Genomic DNA, 19,038 nt, shown 5'->3' with positions numbered 1-19,038 from the left:
TATTTTGTTATTTACGCTAAATGTGATCATCCTGTGATCGCTAGAGCCCAGGTTGTCCTGGACTCCTACCTTCGAGATTAGGTCTGGGTCATTAGTGATCAATAGATCCAGCACTGCATTTTCTCTAGTAGGAGAATCCACCAACTGTGACATGTAGTTGTCCTGTAAGGTTTCCATGAATAGACGGCCTTCTGTGAGTGTGTAGTCCTCTCTTCCCAGTCAATGTCGGGATAATTGAAGTCCCCCAATATGATGACTGATCTATCACCCTTACATTATTCTTGCCATAGAGACATACCCCTCCCCCTCTTTTTCCTACCCTGTCCTTCCGCAACACCGAATACCCTTGGATATTGGCCAGACAATCATGTGAGGGGTCGAACCAAGTTTCCGTTATTCCTACAAGGTCTATGTCCTCCTCATGTACTAACATTTCGACTCATCCATTTTATTAGCTAGGCTCCTGGAATTTGCATATACGCCTTAGTTTTGTGGAAGTTGATAGTGAATGGTGATTATGTTTATTCCTGTTTGGTTTGAGGTTTTCCCGCATAGACCCCCCAAGTGACGTTATGGAACTACTGTCGGTGCTAAGTCTGTTGAATTAAAATAATTATGTGTTTGGTTGATAAGGTTACCAAGGCCAAGGAGACAACCTATTTCATCTCTATATGGAAATAAGAATGAATTGATGATGCTGAGTATGCTGTAATGAGACGTCTGTCACCTCAACCCCCCATGTATGAAGAAACAATTTCTGCCTCAGAACCTTGTCTGCGCTTGTCTGTGATAACGCCCCCAGCCATGCTAAATACCCGTTCAGATAATACACTGGCTGCAGGGCACGCCAACACCTCCAAGGCTTAAAGGGCAAGCTCAGGCCATGTGCCCAATTTGGAGACCCAGAAGTTGAAGGGGGCAGACCCGTCATTCACTACATGTAGGCGTGTGCACACATACTGCTCCACCATGTTGGTGAAATGCTGCCTCCTGCTAAGACGTTCCATATGAGCTGCTGGTGCTGCTGTTTGTTGTGGCGTGCTGACAAAGCTTTTCCACATTTCGGCCATGCTAACCCTGCCTTCTGAGGTGTTGGCGGTGCCCTGGTTGCGTTGGTGACCTCTTCCTCCTCCTCTGCCTTGTGCTTCCACTGTGGCTCCGCTGTCAGGTGGGAATGCCAGCAGCGTCGCGTCTACCAGCGCGCGCTTGTACTCGCGCATCTTGCGATCGCGCTCCAGTGAGTGAATTAAGGACGGTACGTTGTCCTTGTAACGGGGATCCAGCAGCGTGGCCACCCAGTAATCAGCACAAGTTAGAATGTGGGCAACTCGGCGGTCGTTGTGGAGACACTGCAGCATGTAATCGCTCATGTGTGCCAGGCTGCCCAGAGGCAACGAAAGGCTGTCCTCTGTGGGAGGTGTATCGTCCGTGTCCTCTGTATCCCCCCAGCCACGCACCAGTGATGGCCATGAGCTGGCCTGGGTGCCACCCTGCTGAGAACATGGTTCCATCTCCTCCTCCTCATCCTCCAGAACTGTGCCCCTGCTGGACAATTGTGTACCTGGCATTTGTGGGTGCAGGAACCCACCCTCGGAGCCCCTTGTGAATGACTGCCCTGAAAGCCTTGGAAATTATCCCCCTTCCTCCTCCTCCGCCTCCTGTGCCACATCCTCTTCCATCATCGCCCGAATCGTTTTTTGAAGGAGGCATAGAAGTGGGATAGTTAAGCTGACAACGGCGTCATCGGCACTGGCCATGTTGGTGGAGTACTCAAAACAGAGCAACAAGGCACACAGGTCTCGCATGGAGGCCCAGTTATTGGTGGTGAAGTGGTGCTGTTCCGCAGAGCGACTCACGCGTGCGTGCTGCAGCTAAAACTCCACTATGGCCTGCTGCTGCTCGCACAGTCTTTCCAGCATGTGCAAGGTAGAGTTCCACCTTGTGGGCACGTCACATATGAGGCGGTGAGCGGGAAGGCCGAAGTTACGCTGCAGAGCTGACAGGCGAGCAGCAGCAGGGTGAGAACACCGAAAGTGCGCACAGACGGCCCGCACTTTCTGCAGCAGCTCTGACATATCGGGGTAATTTTTAAGGAACCTCTGCACCACCAAATTCAGCACATGCGCCAGGCAAGGGATGTGCGTCAAACCGGCTAGGCCCAGAGCTGCTATGAGATTTCGCCCGTTATCGCACACCACCAGGCCGGGCTTGAGGCTCGCTGGCAGCAACCACTCATCGGTCTGCTGTTCCATGCTCCTCCACAACTCCTGAGCGGTGTGTGGTTTTTCCCCCACACAGGTAAGTTTTAAAACTGCCTGCTGTCGTTTACCCCTGGCCGTGCTGAAGTTGGTGGTGAAGGTGTTACGCTGACGGGATGAGGAGGCGGTAGAGGATGAGGAAGCGGAGTAGGAGGAGTTAGGAACAGGAGGCAAACTGAAGCGCCCTGCAATCCTCGGTGGTGGAAGGACATGCGCCAAATTGCTATCCGCCTCAGGCCCATCCGCCACTGCATTTACCCAGTGTGCCGTTAGGGAGATATAACGCCCCTGACCGTGCTTACTGGTCCACGTATCGGTAGTTAGGTGGACCTTGCCACAGATGGTGTTGCGCAGTGCACACCTGATTTTTTCCCCCACTTGGTTGTGCAGGGAAGGGATGGCTTGCCTGGAAAAGTAGTGGCGGCTGGGAACGACGTACTGTGGGACAGCACCGACATAAGGCTTTTAAAACTGTGCGTCTCCACCAGACGGAATGACAGCATTTCAAAGGCCAAGAATTTTGAAATGCTGGCATTCAGGGCCAGGGATCGCGGGTGGGTAGGGGGGTACTTCCTCTTCCTCTGAAGTGCTTGGGAGATGGAAAGCTGAACGCTTCCACGGGACATTGTGGAGATGGTTGGTGACCAAGGTGGTGATGTTGCTGACAGATCGTCTGTTTGCGGGGTGGCAGGTGCCGGTATCACTACAGATGTGGCTGGAGCGGCCGAGACTGCAGCAGAAGAGGAAACAGGAGGAGCCAGAGAACTTTCTTGGTTTTGAAGGTGTCTACTCCACTGCAGCTCGTGCTTTGCACTTAGATGCCTGATCATGCAGGTTGTGCTCAGGTTGAGAAGGTTTATGCCTCGCTTCAGGCTCTGATTGCACAGCGTGCAAACCACTCGTGTCCTGTCATCAGCACATTGTCTGAAGAACTTCCACGCTAGAGAACTCCTTTGAGCTGGTTTTGGTGCAATCGGTCCCTTGCTGCGTTGGGCAGTAGCAGGCATAGTGTCTAGGGCACGGCCACTCGGCTTCTGCACCCTGCTCCCTCTTCTTCTGTGCTGGTGGCTCTGTACGACCACCGCCTCTTCCTCCAAACCACTCAGGTCACCTGCATGACGTTCATTCCATGTGGGGTCGAGGACCTCATCGTCCTCCACATCATCTTCCACCCAGTCTTCACCCCTGCCCTCCTTGTCGTCTCCACAATTCTGAGTGCCGCAGCAGTTGGCACCTGCGTTTCGTCATCATCGGAGACGTGCTGCGATGGTCCTTCCATGTACTCATCTTGAGAAATAAGTGGTTGGGCATCGCTGCACTCAATCTCTTCCACTTCTGGGGCAGGGCTAGGTGGATGGCCCTGGGAAACCCTGCTGAAAGAGTCATCAAAAAGAAGAAGAGACTGCTGCATGACTTGGGGCTCAGACTGCTTGCCTGATTTGCAAGGGGGTGAGGTGAAAGACGGTTGGACATCGGCTGCAGGTGCCAACTCTGACCTTTCTGCAGTAGACTGGGTGGGAGACAATGTGAAGGAACTGGAGGCACTGTCAGCAGCAAACCAATCTACTATCGCCTCTACTTGTTCTGGCCTCATCACTTCTAGAGGCGCATGATGCCCTACCAAATACTGCTGCAGGTTCTGTCGCCTACTCACACTTGAGGAAGGTGTTTCGCTTGTGTGTGAAGGTGGCACAGATCGACCACGTCCTCTCCTTGCAACAGGAGCTCTACCAGCAGCACCATGACCCAGGCCACGGCCCCTATTTGACGTTCTCCTCATATTTCTGTAATTTATGATCTTGCCCTAGAAAGGTGTTTCTTGAATAGCTGAACAAAACAACAACAGTATCGCACGGGTGTATCGCACAGTCAAATATGCAAACTATGCCGCAATTTAATGTTTTTTACCCCAAAAGGGTGTATATTAAATAGCGGAATAGAAAAACAGTATACAAATACAACGGGTGTATCTCACAGTCAAATATGCAAAGTATGCCGCAATTTAATTTTTTTCACCCCAAAAGGGTGTATATTGAATAGCGGAATAGGAAAAATTTTATAAAACGGTGTATCTCACACGTACAAAAACAGACTAGACCCCAATTACAATTTTTTGTACCCTAAAGGGAGGATGAGGATGAGGAAGAGGAGTAGGAGGAGTTCGGAACAGGAGGCAAACTGAAGCGCCCTGCAATCCTTGGGGGTGGAAGGAGATGCGCCAAATAAATTTTAAAAGGTATATCTCACACGTACCGATACAGACTATGCCTTAATTTTTTTTTTCACTCCAAAAGGGTGTATATTGATAAGCGGAATAGAAAAAAAATTTATAAAACGGTGTATCTCACACGTACAAACACAGACTAGGCCCCGATTACAATTTTTTGTACCCTAAAGGCAGGATGAGGATGAGGAGTAGGAGGAGTTCGGAACAGGAGGCAAACTGAAGCACCCTGCAATCCGCGGCGGTGGAAGATGCGCCCAAAAAATTGGAAAGGTGTATCTCACACGTACCGATACAGACTATGCCGCAATTTAATTCTTTTTTCCCAAAAGGGTGTAGATTGAATAGCGGAATAGAAAAAAGTATATAAAATTGGTGATATTTCAATAGCACATGTGAACACAGCAGTGTCTTATGTTTTATGTCACGGTCAGCAGCAGGCTATGAAAGAAAAAAAAAAAAAAAATCCCCTTTAAATTTGTAATTTTTAAATAGCATATTAGAACAGCAATCTGTAGTAAAATATATGTGGTGGGTAGGAAAGTGCGCTGATTCAATAAAGGGTGTGCTGCTACCTTAGAGTGTATGTTGTAGAATAGGTAAAGAAATCAGGTGCGCTGCCCTAGTGCATATGTGCAACATACAAAATGATGTAAACAATTAAACTAAAAATGCAATAATAATGCAAAAGAATGAAAACGTATGCAAATCGTGTAAAACAAAAAATGTCCAGAAGGTGACTAGTGATACACCAATGTGCAATAAACGTCCATATTATAAGTCCATAAATAAAGTGCAAAAAATGGTGACAAAAACTTCCAGCTTGGGGAAAGGTGAACTGTGATTGGAAGGTGCAAAGTCCCACCACCAGCTTGGCCTCTTACCAGAAGTTAAACGTTAAGGGCATATATGAATATGACCGCTCCAAAGGTCATGCAGCCAGGTAGAAAAGTTCCCAGAAATACAGAAGGCACTCTGACACACTCGTGCTCCCTAGACTCTTACCGGACAAAAGCCAAACAAGAAGCCTGGTTCTATGGTGATGAGTGGTCCTGCCGGGGGTTACTGGACTCTAGGATGGCTGATGTAGTTGCTTGTGTCCAAGAGGAACAGACCCAGTCAGAAAGCCTGACGAAAGAAGATCCTGCCAAAGGTGGCTAGACTCTGACTGGCTGCTGTAACTCCTTAATCTGGTCGACCTCAATAATAGGGGACACAACAGAGGGGACCGCAATAGTGCATTACCAACAGTAGATTTTTATTAAAACAAATGGTTGCACTTACAGTTGTGAAGACAATAATAGCGAGTTCCCTCACGGAGGAGCTGTATGGCGGGGTCGGCCTGCAGTGCGGACCGCTGCCTGGTCTAGATGTGATGCGATGAGGGAACTCGCTATTATTGTCTTCACAACTGTAAGTGCAACCATTTGTTTTAATAAAAATCTACTGTTGGTAATGCACTATTGCGGTCCCCTCTGTTGTGTCCCCTATTATTGAGGTCGACCAGATTAAGGAGTTACAGCAGCCAGTCAGAGTCTAGCCACCTTTGGCAGGATCTTCTTTCGTCAGGCTTTCTGACTGGGTCTGTTCCTCTTGGACACAAGCAACTACATCAGCCATCCTAGAGTCCAGTAACCCCCGGCAGGACCACTCATCACCATAGAACCAGGCTTCTTGTTTGGCTTTTGTCCGGTAAGAGTCTAGGGAGCACGAGTGTGTCAGAGTGCCTTCTGTATTTCTGGGAACTTTTCTACCTGGCTGCATGACCTTTGGAGCGGTCATATTCATATATGCCCTTAACGTTTAACTTCTGGTAAGAGGCCAAGCTGGTGGTGGGACTTTGCACCTTCCAATCACAGTTCACCTTTCCCCAAGCTGGAAGTTTTTGTCACCATTTTTTGCACTTTATTTATGGACTTATAACATGGACGTTTATTGCACATTGGTGTATCACTAGTCACCTTCTGGACATTTTTTGTTTTACACGATTTGCATACGTTTTCATTTTTTTGCATTATTATTGCATTTTTAGTTTAATCGTTTACATCATTTTGTATGTTGCACATATGCACTAGGGCAGCGCACCTGATTTCTTTACTTATTGTAGTAAAATATAGCTGAACGCTGCACACAACAGACTGATAAAAATATATATTTTTTTCCCTCCTCCTCCTCCTCAGTGGGCTCAAGTGAGGGCAAAAAGATTGTTCACTGCACCACCCCCCACACAGCAAAATCGATGTAGATCGCTAACGGACGATTGTTCTGTCCTGTGTCTCCAGCCTGTCCCTAAAATGCTCAAATATCTTTCCCTGCCTACACTCCGACCTGTCCCTGCATTCTTTTTGGGCACAATGTTGTTTTTCCCTGTCTGTCCCTAATCAGCAGCAGCCAGCACGTATGATGTGTGCTCTCTCCCTACACTACAGCAGAATGACGCACCGCGATGTGTCTCTCGAGCTTATAAAGACTTGGGTCACATGCTTCAGCTGGCCAATCACAGCTACTAATACATTAGTAGGCATGGCTGGGATGGCTTAAGGCACACCAGTTAAACGCTTGTTGATTGGCTGTTGAAAGCCCACCATTAAATGCGCGCCATTACATACAAAACAAGAAATAAAATTACCGAACACGGATTTTAAACCCGAACATACAGTTAAGTTTTCGGGTCTGTGTCCGGGTAGCAAAAATCCAATTATCCGGTACGGACCCGAATAATACAGTCCGTGTTCGCTCAACACTAACTGCAACTTTCAAAATGCCCTATCTCTCATAAAGAGGAACTCCGTCTGGACATCTTGAACACAGAACAATTTATAGCTGAATCAAAAGTCCCCGGAAAATTCCCTGATGAAAATCACAGACATCGAAATATAGACTATTAACCCTATGCTTACCATAATAAATTGCTAACCCTGATTGGACAATAATATATACGTCAGATGAAAATACTACCTACTTTTTATACCTCATATAGTATATTTAAACTCCAACATGGAATAAAAAATTAGGTCATTTTGATTCAACCATCTTGAGTCTCATCTGATCTCATTATATATGTAATTACATATTTCTGAATTGGTATCACTGACTAACAGGTATTTTGTACCTGAGGAAAATTCCACAACATCCAATGAGGAGGGAGTTGCAGTAGTCGAGGTGAGATATAACCAGGGCGTGAATTAGAAGCTTGGTGGTGTCGTTGGTTAAAAAGGGGCGTATTCTAGCAATGTTGCAGAGGTTAAGGCGGCATGATTTGGACAGGGATTGGATGTGAGTCTGAAAGGACAGTGCAGAGTCCAGGGTTACCCCTAGCACCCTGGCATGTGTGGAAGGACTGATAGTTGTTCCATTGATCTTGACAGAGAATTCGGGGGAAGGGGCACGTGGAAGAGGAAATATTATGAGCTCGGGTTTTAGATAGATTCAGTTTGAGGAAGTGGTGCGACATCCAGGCTGATATGTCTGTTAGTAGATCAGTGATGTGGGAGGAGACTGATGGGGTGAGCTGAGGGGTAGAGAGGTAGATTTTTGTGTCATCAGCATAGAATTTGTAGTGGAAGCCGTGGGAGGCTATTAGCTGACCCAGGGAGGAGGTATAGATTGAGAATAGTAGCGGTCCAAGGACAGAACCTTGAGGGACCCCAACGGTAAGAGGAGTTGCAGGGGAGTAAATTGAATGGTAAGTGACACTGAAGGTGCGGTGAGATAGATAAGATTCAAACCAATGGAGAGCACAGTCACGGAGACCGAGGATATTGAGTAATTGGTTATAGACCTCAATATATACACCAGCACATTAGTAACTATTCGAGCCTGCACTTCCCACAGATGACACCACACCATATACCCTTTCCCATGCATGTAATGGTAAACTGCTATTCTTGTATCAATTCTATGTATAATCTACTGGAAAGGGACTTCCCCTTTTACTCTCTCTATAAAATGTTCTTCACTGTTTGAATGAAGCGAGGATTCTGTGACATCGTACCTTCCGTCTCTGTGTCTCATTGAGTGCGCCCAGATATCTGAAGGAACTTTGATGCCGAGGGCCATGCGAGTCTGAATTATGGCCAACACCTACAGTATATATACCTAGTTACTAAGACTTTGTGAGGCGGTTCATATTTATTTTGCTAGTCATACCAATGCTTTCACAATACATATATACAGTGCGAAAGTATTCGGCCCCCTTGAACTTTTCGACCTTTTGCCACATTTCAGGCTTCAAACATAAAGATATAAAACTGTAATTTTTTGTGAAGAATCAACAACAAGTGGGACACAATCATGAAGTGGAACGAAATTTATTGGATATTTCAAACTTTTTTAACAAATAAAAAACTGAAAAATTTGGCGTGCAAAATTATTCAGCCCCCTTAAGTTAATACTTTGTAGCGCCACCTTTTGCTGGAATTTCAGCTGTAAGTCGCTTGGGGTATGTCTCTATCAGTTTTACACATCGAGAGACTGAAATTTTTGCCCATTCCTCCTTGCAAAACAGCTCGAGCTCAGTGAGGTTGGATGGAAAGCGTTTGTGAACAGCAGTTTTCAGTTCTTTCCACAGATTCTCGATTGGATTCAGGTCTGGACTTTGACTTGGCCATTCTAACATCTGGATATGTTTATTTGTGAACCATTCCATTGTAGATTTTGCTTTATGTTTTGGATCATTGTCTTGTTGGAAGACAAATCTCCGTCCCAGTCTCAGGTCTTTTGCAGACTCCATCAGGTTTTCTTCCAGAATGGTCCTGTATTTGGCTCCATCCATCTTCCCATCAATTTTAACCATCTTCCCTGTCAGTGCTGAAGAAAAGCAGGCCCAAACCATGATGCTGCCACCACCATGTGTGACAGTGGGGGATGGTGAGTTCAGGGTGATGAGCTGTGTTGCTTTTACACCAAACATAACGTTTTGCATTGTTGCCAAAAAGTTCGATTTTGGTTTCATCTGAGCAGAGCCCCTTCTTCCACATGTTTGGTGTCTCCCAGGTGGCTTGTGGCAAACTTTAAACGATACTTTTTATGGATATCTTTAAGAAATGGCTTTCTTCTTGCCACTCTTCCATAAAGGGCAGATTTGTGCAGTATACGACTGATTGTTGTCCTATGGACAGAGTCTCCCACCTCAGCTGTAGATCTCTGCAGTTCATCCAGAGTGATCATGGGCCTCTTGGCTGCATCTCTGATCAGTCTTCTCCTTGTATGAGCTGAAAGTTTAGAGGGACGGCCAGGTCTTCGTAGATTTGCAGTGGTCTGATTCTCCTTCCATTTCAATATTATCGCTTGCACAGTGCTCCTTGGGATGTTTAATGCTTGGGAAATCTTTTTGTTTCCAAATGCAGCTTTAAACTTCTCCACAACAGTATCTCGGACCTGCCTGGTGTGTTCCTTGTTCTTCATGATGCTCTCTGCACTTTAAACGGACCTCTGAGACTATCGCAGTGCAGGTGCATTTATACGGAGACTTGATTACACACAGGTGGATTCTATTTATCATCATTAGTCATTTAGGTCAACATTGGATCATTCAGAGATCCTCACTGAACTTCTGGAGAGAGTTTGCTGCACTGAAAGTAAAGGGGCTGAATAATTTTGCACGCCCAATTTTTCAGTTTTTTATTTGTTAAAGTTTGAAATATCCAATAAATTTCCTTCCACTTCATGATTGCGTCCCACTTGTTGTTGATTCTTCAAAAAAAATTACAGTTTTATATCTTTATGTTTGAAGCCTGAAATGTGGCAAAAGGTCGAAAAGTTCAAGGGGGCCGAATACTTTCGCAAATGCACTGTATATATTCCATAACATCGATCTTTACATGTGTCTTGTTGGTTAGTTATAATTGATTGTTTTTATCATTCACATGCATGGTTGTGGTGCATTGCAGCAGTCAATACTTTATTGCACATTTCCCACACACGTTTTTATCTATATACATTTGTGATCTCATAATTGCACCATCTCATTTTTTAGACATCAACGGGTTTTCCGTGAAATTTCAATAATTGTACCAATTTCGGTACTTTTACATCAGTATTTGGGATTCTCGGGGTAAGTTAGACTCTTCATGTTTCTAGAGATGTATACTATACACTTTATATATTTTATATACTATACAATTTATATACTTTTATGGTTCAACTATTCCACCCATTACACACTATTCACCTCTTCATTCATTTCTAGGGGGGCGGAGTCTTCCTGGCTCTCAGTGATCCCGATTTTCCTTATTTGTGGCTTTTCCACAGAAAATTCCTGGAACCTCTAAGATGATAATTCTATGCCATTGTCTTCTTTCTCAATGATCCTCCATACGGCGTGTGATGTATTGGGTGGACAGGCAGAATTACTAGACCTTGTATATAAGAAGATACATCCAATATCCACGTGATTTGTCATGTGATTCACTGTAAGTTGTTGTTCAAATATGTAACATGTCTTAGAGAATTTTATAATCAATATATGTATCTGTTTATTTTCTAGTGAAGTGATACTCCCTGATGAAGGCGAGCTCTTTCTCTGAAATGCGTTGGTTGGAGGAGGTCACAATTCTATGATTGCATCCTCCACAGTTGCTGCATTTACAGTTTATTACTATTATGCTGTATCTATTGTTATGTATCTCGTGTACTTTTTGTATCTTCACTTGCATGTGTAATTATTTGTAGAACACATTTTTATATTTTTCATTGGATCAATAAACATTATTTTTCTATCGTCCATTGACAGACACAGCCTCCATCTTCATTAGCTGAATGGGTTATAGTGCCCCCTGCAGGAGTAGTCTAGGCAGGAAAAAATTAAATGTACACGCCCACAAGGCTGTCCCCACATGCATGGCCCACATACCCTCTGCTCAGCAAACCAGTTTGTTTCTGCCTAGAGAAGGAGTAGGACCTAGGTTTCCTGCTGGGACTCCGGTCCCAGTTTATTCTTTTCAAAATATTTTGTTTTATTTCTCTTTACTCACTTTACTAGTGTTCAGGGGGATCCTCCTGGTGATCTACAAGCAATGCTGGCTGGGGCTTCGCACTGGATAATCTAGATCCTTAAGGTCCCCCCAGCCTGGCATATGAGCGTGAGCAGGTTATAGTCCCGAACTAGGCCTCGCCACAACGGTGCCCCTTTCCGGATGGGGATGAGCCTGCGAGCAGATGCCTCACCGGGACGCGACAACCTGGAACGCCCCAAGTCACAGAGTACCCTTCGGCTGGCAGCACCCCCACTTTGGGTGGGAGGAGGTCTGCCCGGAGCGGAGCCCACCCGGTCCATGGTATGGTGAGTAAATGTAACCCCCCTTGCCCCTCATGGTCTTGGGGGGATGTGAGCCCCCTCCTGGGGATACTAGGACCTGGGCTTCCTAAAAGAAGGTACCCTGGAGCGCCTGTGCCCTATCTCCCTCTCCCATCCCCACAGGGGGCTGGGGCGCCTGTAACTGGGGCGCCTGGCATCCTGGCAATCGTACTTTGTTTCTTACTGGGTCTGGTTGTAGATCCTTGAGGCCTTCGTTGTGGGGGTCCCTGGCCGCATTACACGACGTGGGCACCGCCATCTTAAATGTGGGCAATGTGTATATTTTTCCCATTGACATCTATGGAGCAGCCATTTTCCCTGAGCTTCCTAATAAAATGCATTGGCAACCATTTTTGTGTAGTTCTATAGTACTGCATTAGCAGCGTGACATTTTACATCCAGGCCGAGGTCACTTCCTGTGATTCTTCTTCCTGCTGCAGGCCGTTCAGTAGGGTTCTCTCTGGTGGTGGTACAGTACGGGGGTCTCTGTGGGCATATCGCTGCACACTCTGCTGTTAGTGTATATTTAAAGCGGGGTTCCGGCCTCTGGGATGAAATTTAGATAAAAATACCCCTGGGACAGTAAGGGCTAGTACATTCCACAATGGATAGCCTCTGAACTGTCCTGGGTTGCACTTACCTTTTAGAAGAAATACTTACCTTGAAAATTTCTTCTCCAGTGCTGCCATCTCAGATGTGAGCAGCTGAAGCCAGCGTGTCCTCTTCTGCGTCCTCTTCCTTGTCCTCTTCTCCCAGAATGCGCCTGCACCGGCCCCGCTCGTCACTTCCGGTGCAGACACGTCATCCCAGCACAGCTTCTGGGCATGCCCAGAAGCTGTTTAGCAGGGAATGCCGCGCCTGCACCGGAACTGACGAGCGGGGCCGGTGCAGGCACATTGACTCCTGGACAGTCCGGATTGCAGTCGCTGGCTGCGATTTCAGCAGCTCTGGAAAGCCTGGTGACAAAAGTTGATTTTGTCATGAAAAAGGTTATTAGTCGAAAACGATCGCTGCCTTCTCCATCTTTGGTGGAGTCCTCTGGTTCATAGGCTGATACGGTTGCCCTGGAAGCCCCCCTACCTGACGGGTCACTGTCCTCGCAGTCAGTTAGTGAAGAGGACCCGTCTTCTTCAGCTGCAGCGCGGTAACGCGCTTTGGTGGAATCCCTGAATATTTCAGTGAGGGAAACTTTAAAAGGGGCTGATGAGCCCACGCCGGCAGGGACACGGGTGGCCTTTGGCTCCCGCAAAACCCAAAAGTCTGGCAAGGTTTTTCCCTGTCCCAAGACTTTTCATGATATTGTGAATGACCAATTGCGGCACTTTAAGCATGTGCTAGTTGTACCAAAATGCTTTTTTGACTCCCGCTGTGTCTAAACAGTGCATGCCACCGGAATCACTTGCAGTCCAGTGATGTAGGTCTACGTCAATGCACCCAGGGGAGCCGCACTGCTGCAGTAATATTACTGTTAACAGTCGGCAAGCGGTTAAATAAGTAAAATACTCACAAACAGCAATGTTGCGATCGCAGTGTAATTAAAAAAAAACAGTGCTTCTGGAACGCCGTGGGTTCCATGGGCCAGAAGTGAGCTGCTCTTTATGACGTCACATTGACGAAACGCGCAGAGAGTAATCACGTCAATTCCGCTCACTTCCGGCCCGTGGAACGCATGGCGTCCCGGAAGCACTGTTTTTTTTATTACACTGTGATCACAATATTGCTGTTTGTGAGTATTTTACTTATTGAAATAAACTTTGCGGACTATATAGATTAACACTATGGGGATACCTTTCTTTTCATATATCTATGGCCTTTGAGACAAGATCTCTCTACACTGGGAACGTGGTTTTATATCCAGCTGGGCAAAGTTATAATAACCATCTTTGACCAAGAGGCGTGCTACCCCTGTTGGGGTTTGGTGATCTGGTGAGTGCGGTCCTAGGAGAGAGAGGGGGAGCACGCGTGTTCTTTCACAATCACGAATCACCATTGAAGATTGAATATTTAATATCGATTTATTTCATTTATTGTGCATATGGACAATTTTCTGCACCTAGTCACTTTATCATTTTTATGTGCAAGTTGATCAATACTATTTTATGAATTTATATTCCAATGCACATGGTTTTTGGATTTTTATCTTATTTATTGTGCACATGGGACACCTTTTTTTGCACTTAGTCACTTTATTGGGTATTTTTAATATGAAAATGTATTAGTATTGTTTATGAATTTATTTCTCAATGCACGTTATTTATTTTCCTATTGGTTTATTGCACTATAGTACCACTGGGATTTCAGAAATAATGGAACAATTCCACTAATCCCCCATTTTATTTCAGGACTATTTTTGCTCCAGGCAGCGCCATTCTACCTCCTGTTTTTTGTTTTGTTATTAAATCCTTAATTGGGATTATATTGAGGTAGGCCGCAGCCAGGGAGACATATTAACCGTAGCGGAGATTTCCTATATAGATATTAATCCCAGATATACATCCAAAACGGCAATATGGGAGAATGTCTGAGATAATGTGTACACACAATAACAGCTTATGTCAAACTACATACAAACTACAATATTATATTTAGACATTACCAGAGTATATTATTTATATTATACATCCCTCTATAACGGGTCTCTTCAGGTAGGCGGAATTATAACACCAATCTCTATTGGATATATAGATGCATCTTCTATACCTTTAGCAGTTTATATAATAGCATGTGTCTGTGTAAATGACAGGACCTGTCTGTCAGGCCTCAGTGGTTTAGGACTGCATTGGTCTGGTACAGTATCCTCACCATCACTGTCTATTATATTCTACAGCTATGCACAATATAAACATCAACTGTATGTTTAGGGAAAATTGGCGGAGCTCCTGAAATGGTGTTTTTATTTCTACATGGAAATGCCTTTTGTAACAGCACTGTAATACATGCAAGTCTGGCTTGGGACTATAGATACTGAATTATGGTAATTAATATATAGTTTATTGACCCATGTATATTTGTAGAAGATTGATGCCTACTTCACCCGAGGAAGGAGGTGTGAAAGCCCCGAAACGGGCCGGGTGGAGGACATCAGTCTTTGTAAACTGTATACACTGGTGTAATTGTAGCTTCGCATTCCATGTACATGTTTTCTGAATGAAATAGATTTTACATAATGTGAGGGTTCTTTCCTTGTTTGCCCTTCTTAACTTCTGGTTGGGTGTGTGGAAACTCTACGATCGATCGGGTAATCAAGACACTGGCAACATGTTGAATGTAGCAAGATTACATTTGTTTATTGGTACAGAATATCTTATATACAACCTAAACCGTGCAAGCGCCCCTTCATGGACCAATCATATTCAAAAGTTAATAGCGTGACATAGAAACGGCCTCTTCTAGATAGTAACAACATTAAAATAGAAGCTAACGCTTAGTCAAATGTTTGGTTAAGAATAGAATTAATGGCGTGGCATAGAAACGAAATGTTTGGATAAATAGAGTTAACACCTGATGACCACATAGGCAATTCTTCTCGGAATCTTTATCTTTTATCCATTTATACACGTATAGCTCGCTGCAAAACTAATGGTCACCAAACATTACATTCTTAATAACATTAAGATCTTATCTACAATATAGAAACCACAGCTACATTTCCTCTTCTCCTAGCATGTACAGTCTTGGTTTGCAAAATATATGGTTTGTTACAAAGGTCATAATCATTTTCAATTTACTGTTCATTAAAGCATACATTTATATAGCTATCTACTTAAAAGGGGCTCCCACCTTATCTGCCTAAAAAGCCCCATCCATGGAGGAGTTCCAATGTTCTTATATTCAATTTGGTGTAAATAGGAATCTAACATCTATTTCTTCACCGGATTCTTAGTAAATGAAGCCCCTTGTGTTCCAAGAAAAGAGCAGAAAGTTCCCGGAGAAGTAGGACATCCATGTACCCTACAATATGAATCCTTGAGTTCATGAAAAGTTCCAGAATCAGAGCCAGGACCCTGATAAACCTCTGATACTCGGGAATCATAGAGAGATAAGACCACAAACAGAAGATGACAGGGAACTCTAGAGAGGGGAAGACATGAAGGTGGTCCTCCTCCATGTCCACAGATGCCAGGAAGACCCCTAGCTGGAGAGAGGCCACCACCAGATGCATCAATTCCATACGGAATGTCCACACATGAAGAGACTTTTCACAATGAATTTAGATCCAGAATAAAAAAAACATAGCCATCTGGTCTTAGAAATATAGAAGGTTTGAGCAGAACCTCTGATCCTTTGGAACAATCACCCTCTAAAACAGAGGAGGATCGGGAGTTTGTGAAGGAGCAAATCTTGTGCAGAATCGAAGAAAAAACATAAAGTGTGAAGTGAGGAGGGAAAAGGCTCCGAAATCCTAACTTGTAATCGCAAGCCACCATGCTTGGTGGAACCTCTCATCCACTATCACCCCTTCACAATCTCTGCAAAAGGCCTGTAAAAGTTTTACTCCACCCAATGAGTGTGGGTGCCTCTTCAAGTGAAGTCCCTTGTTTAGATGGTGTGGATGCCCAGCCAGGACTCCTAACGGAACTGGGGACTGCAGCTGAAAGCCCAAAACCTGAGAGCAGCAAAGGAATTATCTTGTTGAAGTAGAAGGAGCAGTAGCAGGAGGTTGTTGAAACTGTGAGCTTGCACTTTCCACACCCTTTTTAGTCCCCTTTCTTTTATTGAGTGGGGCTTGAGTTCCTGTAGGGTCACCTTTGGAACCCCAGATTACTTCCCTTCTTTTACCCAAATTACCGCATTTGGGATGTGGGTGCGGTTGATTGCAATTATCCTCAACACCTTGTTGCTCTTTCCTTATATGTGAGCTTGCCCTCATCTCGGACAGCACCAATGGGTCCCCTTCTTCCCAATGGCTTGTGGATATAACAACTTCTGGGGGTTGAGATAAGAGATTGCCTGCATACACCTTCTCTGGGTGAACTCCCTCTCCATGGGGCATTGCAGAGTCCTTGGAAGAAAACTCTTTTGCCTGCCCCACTTCCAGCAAAAAAATGTCACCCGACTGTGTTGCTTCCTCCTTCGGCTTCCATAATAAGGATGGGGGAGGAGAAGGGGAACGTCTGAGTGTGTGACCTAAAAGTTCATACTGGCACCAATCCCAGAAGCTTTGCTGTCCCTCATTATTGCCACTAGACAGAGCTGATAATTATAGGAATTCACTTTATGAAATAAAATACGGCCAATATTCCTCATGAGTGTCATATTCATTCAACACATTTTGAAAAAATACACCTCTAAATGGCTACAAAATCTTCCCGCACAAAATGTACTCAGCCAATGAGAGGTAAGGACTCCATTTTTATTTTTCTCCTACTATCAATGGCCAACACGGGACAACCCTTCATCCAGGTCTCTGGTGATCTCTGATCTCCTTATGAAGTGTTTCTTACATGATAAAGATCAGCCATGGAGTATATCTGAGGTGTATATTAGGGGGTGCTTCTTCCCCACATGTCCAGCAACATTCATATAGAAGACATTTCCCACACTCAAGGCACTAATACACCTCGAGGGTTGTGTGGGATCCCTGATGTACAGGAAGGCAGGGCTTCAGTGAAGAACAATTCCCTCACTCTGGACAGGAATATGGCTTCTCCCCCATGTGAGACCTCTGATGTATGGAAAGAGAGGACTTCTGTGAAAAACATTTCCCACACTCAGGACAGGAATAAGGTTTCTCCCCCGTGTGAGACCTCTGATGTATGGAAAGATAGGACTTCCGTGAAAAAAAGTTCCCACCCTCAGGACAGGAATATGGCTTCTCCCCCATGTGAGATCTCTGATGTATGGAAAGAGAGGACTTCTGTGAAAAACATTTCCCACACTCAGGACAGGAATAAGGTTTCTCCCCTGTGTGAGACCTCTGATGTATGGAAAGACTGGACATCTGTGAAAACCGTTTCCCACACTCAGGACAGGAATAAGGCTTCTCCCCCGTGTGAGATCTCTTATGTGTGTAAAGATTGCCCTTCTGTGAAAAACATTTTCCACAATCAAGACAGGAAAACGGCTTCTCCCTTGTGTGAGATCTCTGATGTCTGGAAAGATCCAACTTCAGTAAAAAACATTTCCCACACTCAGGACAGGAATACGGCTTCTCCCCTGTGTGAGATCTCTGATGTATGGAAAGAGAGGACTTATGTGAAAAACATTTCCCACACTCAGGACAGGAATACGGCTTCTCCCCCGTGTGAGATCTCTGATGGTTGTAAAGATAGGACTTCACTGAAAAACATTTCCCGCACTCAGGACAGGAATACGGCTTCTCCCCCGTGTGAGATCTCTGATGTATGGAAAGATAGCACTTCTGTGAAAAACATTTCTCACACTCAGGACAGGAATATGGCATCTCCCCCGTGTGAGACCTCTGATGTGTGGAAAGAGCGCACTTCTGTGAAAAACATTTCTCACACTCAGGACAGGAATAAGGTTCCTCCCCCGTGTGAGATCTCTGATGTATGGAAAGATAGTACTTATGTGAAAAACATTTCCCACACTCAGGACAGGAATACGGCTTCTCCCCCGTGTGAGATCTCTGATGTGTGGAAAGATTAGACTTATATGAAAAACATTTCCTGCACTCAGGACAGGAATACGGCTTCTCCCCTGTGTGAGATCTCTGATGTATGGTAAGCGTGAACTTCTCTAAAAAACATTTCCCGCACTCAGGACAGGAATACAGCTTCTCCCCCGTGTGAGATCTCTGATGTTTGTGAAGATGGGATTTATTTGAGAAACATTTCCCACACTCAGGACAGGAATAAGGTTTCTCCCCCGTGTGGGATCGTTTATGCACAATAAGTCTGGATTCAAAACGGAAAAACTTCCCGCACTCAGCACAGGAAAACCTCTTATCTGTTGGAAGGACGGCACCGTGTGTGATGTCATCTTCTACTTTAAAGTCTGGAGACAAAGTGAGAGAATCCTCTGAGGTTTTCCTCATCTCCCGTCCATCTACTAAAATAGAAATACAAAGATTATTACTAGACATCAGCAGATTGGTTCCCCTAAACCAGGACTCCGCCCACATCAGACAGCTTTGTCTCTGAGGATCTTACAATTCCCCCCTCAAGGTAACTAGTAAATGGGTCCTCTGATCTCCTACCAGTTCATTTCTATAATTGAGAGAGATGAGAAGGTTGGCAGGGGGAAGGTCAAACGTTTATTGGTACATACAGATATACAACCATAACATGGAAAATGTA

At 45.0% G+C, this 19,038-nt stretch overlaps 3 protein-coding genes across 3 annotated transcripts in view; 1 reads left to right on the top strand and 2 right to left on the bottom strand.

Moving 5' to 3' along the window:
- LOC309567520 (uncharacterized protein) overlaps positions 1-19,038 on the top strand; it is a gene marked incomplete at its 5' end in the record, with an annotated part of 1,161,679 nt that overhangs the window by 421,973 nt on the left and 720,668 nt on the right. The window lies entirely within an intron of this gene.
- Positions 1-19,038, bottom strand: part of LOC309567217 (uncharacterized protein) — a 157,285-nt gene that overhangs the window by 67,239 nt on the left and 71,008 nt on the right. The window lies entirely within an intron of this gene.
- The window catches only part of LOC309566966 (uncharacterized protein), a gene marked incomplete at its 5' end in the record, with an annotated part of 72,200 nt that continues 70,314 nt past the window's right edge, over positions 17,153-19,038 (bottom strand). The window contains one exon of the mRNA XM_082272285.1: positions 17,153-18,681. Within this exon, the coding sequence (XP_082128411.1) occupies positions 17,403-18,681 (1,279 nt within the window). The 3' untranslated portion in view covers positions 17,153-17,402. The remainder of the gene's footprint in view (positions 18,682-19,038) is intronic.

This window comes from Pelophylax lessonae (genome assembly GCF_965119305.1).
Source record: "Pelophylax lessonae genome assembly, chromosome: 11".
Classification (NCBI taxonomy): Eukaryota; Metazoa; Chordata; class Amphibia; order Anura; family Ranidae; genus Pelophylax; species Pelophylax lessonae.
The sequence above is the reverse complement of the archived record's forward strand: the minus strand, read 5'-3'. Positions and strand labels throughout refer to the sequence as shown.